Source organism: Sapajus apella, unplaced genomic scaffold (genome assembly GCF_009761245.1).
Source record: "Sapajus apella isolate SASKATOON/1434 unplaced genomic scaffold, GSC_monkey_1.0 scaffold8, whole genome shotgun sequence".
In the NCBI taxonomy this organism is placed as follows: Eukaryota; Metazoa; Chordata; class Mammalia; order Primates; family Cebidae; genus Sapajus; species Sapajus apella.
Window position 1 is genome coordinate 6,281,201 of NW_022436948.1, and position 3,331 is coordinate 6,284,531.

The window sequence follows — 3,331 nt, forward strand, 5'->3', positions numbered from 1 at the left end:
CTTCTCTAAATTGCAGGTTGTAATCAATAACCCTAACAGGTGACAAATCACAGCATAGAGGACGTTGGGGAGTCTGGAGCCACACAAGTGCAGAGCACGGCAGGTAAGCCACAGAACGGCCTGTGACAGCCAGCGTGTCCCCTTTGGAGATCTGAAATGGGTCTGCTGAGTAAATCTGGGGACTCTCCAAGCACAGATGCATCACTTTCTCCCTTTTCGTTCTCAAATTCACACAGTGACAGGATATAGAGCCAGGGGGATCAAAGGCTTGAGTACTCTGTGCTGTGTACCTGGATCACTCATAATTCCCAGGGAAAATTCTGAGTCTTTGACACCCCAGGATGCAGGGCTCTATTCCCATGGTAAGAAGAAAATATATTGCCATCGCCAGCCAGCAGTTAAATCTCTCCAAATTAGAGTCTCCAGGCATGGCTCAAAATGGATCTCTCACTCTCAGCAAAAAAATGCTCCTAACAGAAGACAACGTGTTACATCTCTGACTCCTAAGAGAAGAAGGAAACAGACACCTGGCTCCCAGTCACTTCTAACGTCGGGTAAAATATAGAAAGAAAGGCAGACACTTGAATTCACTCATCTTAACTTCATTTTATTACAACATCAAGGAAAATAGTTGCAGGAGGAATGAAAATGGAGAGGAACATAGAGATTAGGCTACTCACAATTCCATTGTCTATACCTTCCTACAAGGGTATAAATATCACAGGTTTCTGTACATGCATTGGAGGTTTGCTGTGCGTGTGTGGATTGTGTGTGGATGACTTCTCTCTAGGGTGTTGTTCTTTTAATTTCTTGACAGATGATGGTTGAGTTTGGTGTTGTCAGGTGGACTAGGAGGGGGCTCTCCCGCTAGGACTGAGACCCAGCCTTTTTCTTCTGGAATTTTCTGAACTGAGACTGAATGGCCACCGCTGCACGTTCTGTCTCTGGTGCATCCATGTCAATGTCAAATTCCTCTTGAACTTTCTTCTGTCCATCTGTGGTAAGAAAAACACAAACAGAAGGCAATCACTGAGCTGAAAATAGGAAAGCAGTGATTTAGTGAAAACAGTTCAGTGAAGCCAGGCAGTCCACCTTGGGGCACACGCGGGGGCTTGACTTACGCCCCAGGACAAGAGCTTATTTGCAAAGTAAAATCCAGTGGAGTGTTGAAACTCAAGGACACAGTCTCACCACTTCATGTATTTTCTGCAGGTGATTTTCGTTCTCAATGGCCACCTTGATATATGGTTTTAATATTGGCTGTGCTGTGACTTTCTCCTGCTATCCCACATAGGTACCATTTGAATATTGCTAAGATATCGGTCCAATGGTAGCTAATATTCACAACAACTGAGTTAGCAAAGTCGTACATTGAGTTTCTGTGAGTAATTCTGTGCATCATTCTCAGGTAAGATTTGCTTATTGCAATCAGGGCTTCCTTTTTAACATCGTCAAGACATGATGACACCATTTGACCTTCGCAGTTTGGCTGAACTTTCACAAAGCTTATGTCCTTGTTCCTCTGAGGCAGGCCTGGCAATTGGCTTGCTAAGGTGGAAGGATTTCACCAATTCACACGCTGACGGGATATAAAGTAGGGGAAGCAAAGGCTTGGGCCCTCTACACTGTGTACCTTACTACAGCCCAGGGCCAGTGCAACCAAGAAGGGAAAACAAATAAATCAATAAAATTATTCAGTCGTGGGAGGTAAACGTCTTTCAAAAGCCTCTATCTGATGAGACCCGGCATGTTCAGGGTGTATGGCCGTAGTGTGTATAGCTTACACTGCTTGGGTGATGGGTGTGTCAAAATCTTACAAATCACCATGGAAGAATGTACTCATGTAACCAAACACCACTATCCCCAAAAAAACCTATGGAAATATAAAACTAAAATAAAATAACGAAAGCCTCTGGTCTGTTGAGACCCGGTACGTGCAGGGTGGTGTGGCTGTAGAGTGTATAGGGTATACTGCTCAGGTAATGGGTGCATGAGAATATTACAAATCACCACTGAAGAACTTACTCATGTAACCAAACACCACCTGCTCCACAGAAACCTGTGGAAATAAAAAACTAAAATAAAATAACAAAAGCCTCTAGTCTGATGAAGGCTAAACATCAGGTTCATCAAAGCCATCTTTTTTCTTTTTCTTTCTTTTTTTTTAATACAGACATGGGGGCCCCACTTCAGACTCAGGGTTTCGACCTTGCACAGCCGCAGTGGGAAGGGTGCTCCTGAGAGCAAGATTGGTGTTGAGAAATCCGTGTCCCTGGGGGGTGGCCAGACATCTACACTTTTAAAAAAGGCTCTGGCGTGGCCAGAATTGAGATCCAAGGACAAAGGAGGCCTTGGAGTTAGCTCAAGCCAGAACTGGGGACAGAACTCACCTCTCCTGGGACCTGGGCCAAGAGCCTCACTGCCACCCTGGGCTTGCACCTAGAGCAGGGGAGGCTGGCCCTGTGAGGGGCACAGCCAGCCTGGAGGTGGGAGAACTGGGGGCATTCTGAGGCAGAGGAAAAGCCCTAGTCAGGGAGCAGAGTGCAGGCTCTATTCCTGACTGTCACCAGGCAGCCTGATTTCATCTACTACCTGTTCAGGTGTTTTGCATAATAATCCTCAGGCACCAGCTCTATCAGAGAGGGTGGAGGAAGCTGGGGTTCCTTGAGGACTTAAGGTAAGGCCTGCCTGTTCTCTCCTGTTTGCTCTAGATAAAAAGATGATAGATAGATAGATAGATAGATAGATAGATAGATAGATAGATAGATAGTCAATAGATATAGAAGATAGATGATTGATAGATAAAGATAGAGATGGATAGACGTAGATAGATAATAGATAGATACATACATAATACATATATACATACATATGTAGATGATAGATAGGTACAGGCAGACAGGTAACAGATAGATGAGAATCAGCACTTATTTCAGATGTATCTGGTTGGGTGACATTTCCTCTGTAGATCCATAAGCAGCCTCCTCTCAGTTTTCCTAGAGCCTAAGCAGCTTCCACCTGGAGCCCTTCAATCTCACCCTCACCTAGAAGGAGGGAATGTCAGCTCCGGCTTTGCAAGCCTTGTAGGACTGAAGGAGCCATGACCCAAATCAGAACTGTTTTCTTTTCTTCTGTTTCAAACTTGCTGCCCATGCTCATGAAAAAAGAGATTTTGAGTGTGCCAATGTTCAGGAATACTTCAGAGGCAGCGGAAGGGGCTGCTTCCTTTTTAATCCATGACAGCCCAGATGATACGGAGGGCACGTGGAACTCTTCCTCACACTCCAGGGAGCTATTCACATTTCCTTTTTTTTTTTTTTTTTTTTTTTTT

General features: G+C 44.7%; 1 protein-coding gene across 2 annotated transcripts in view; it reads right to left on the reverse strand.

The window, feature by feature from the left end:
- Positions 1-586: 586 nt before the first annotated feature.
- Positions 587-3,331, reverse strand: part of PCP4 (Purkinje cell protein 4) — a 61,503-nt gene continuing 58,758 nt past the window's right edge. For both annotated transcript variants that reach the window (XM_032276838.1, XM_032276837.1), the window contains one exon: positions 587-995. In XM_032276838.1, coding sequence (XP_032132729.1) covers positions 868-995 — 128 coding nt within the window. In that variant the 3' untranslated portion in view covers positions 587-867. The remainder of the gene's footprint in view (positions 996-3,331) is intronic.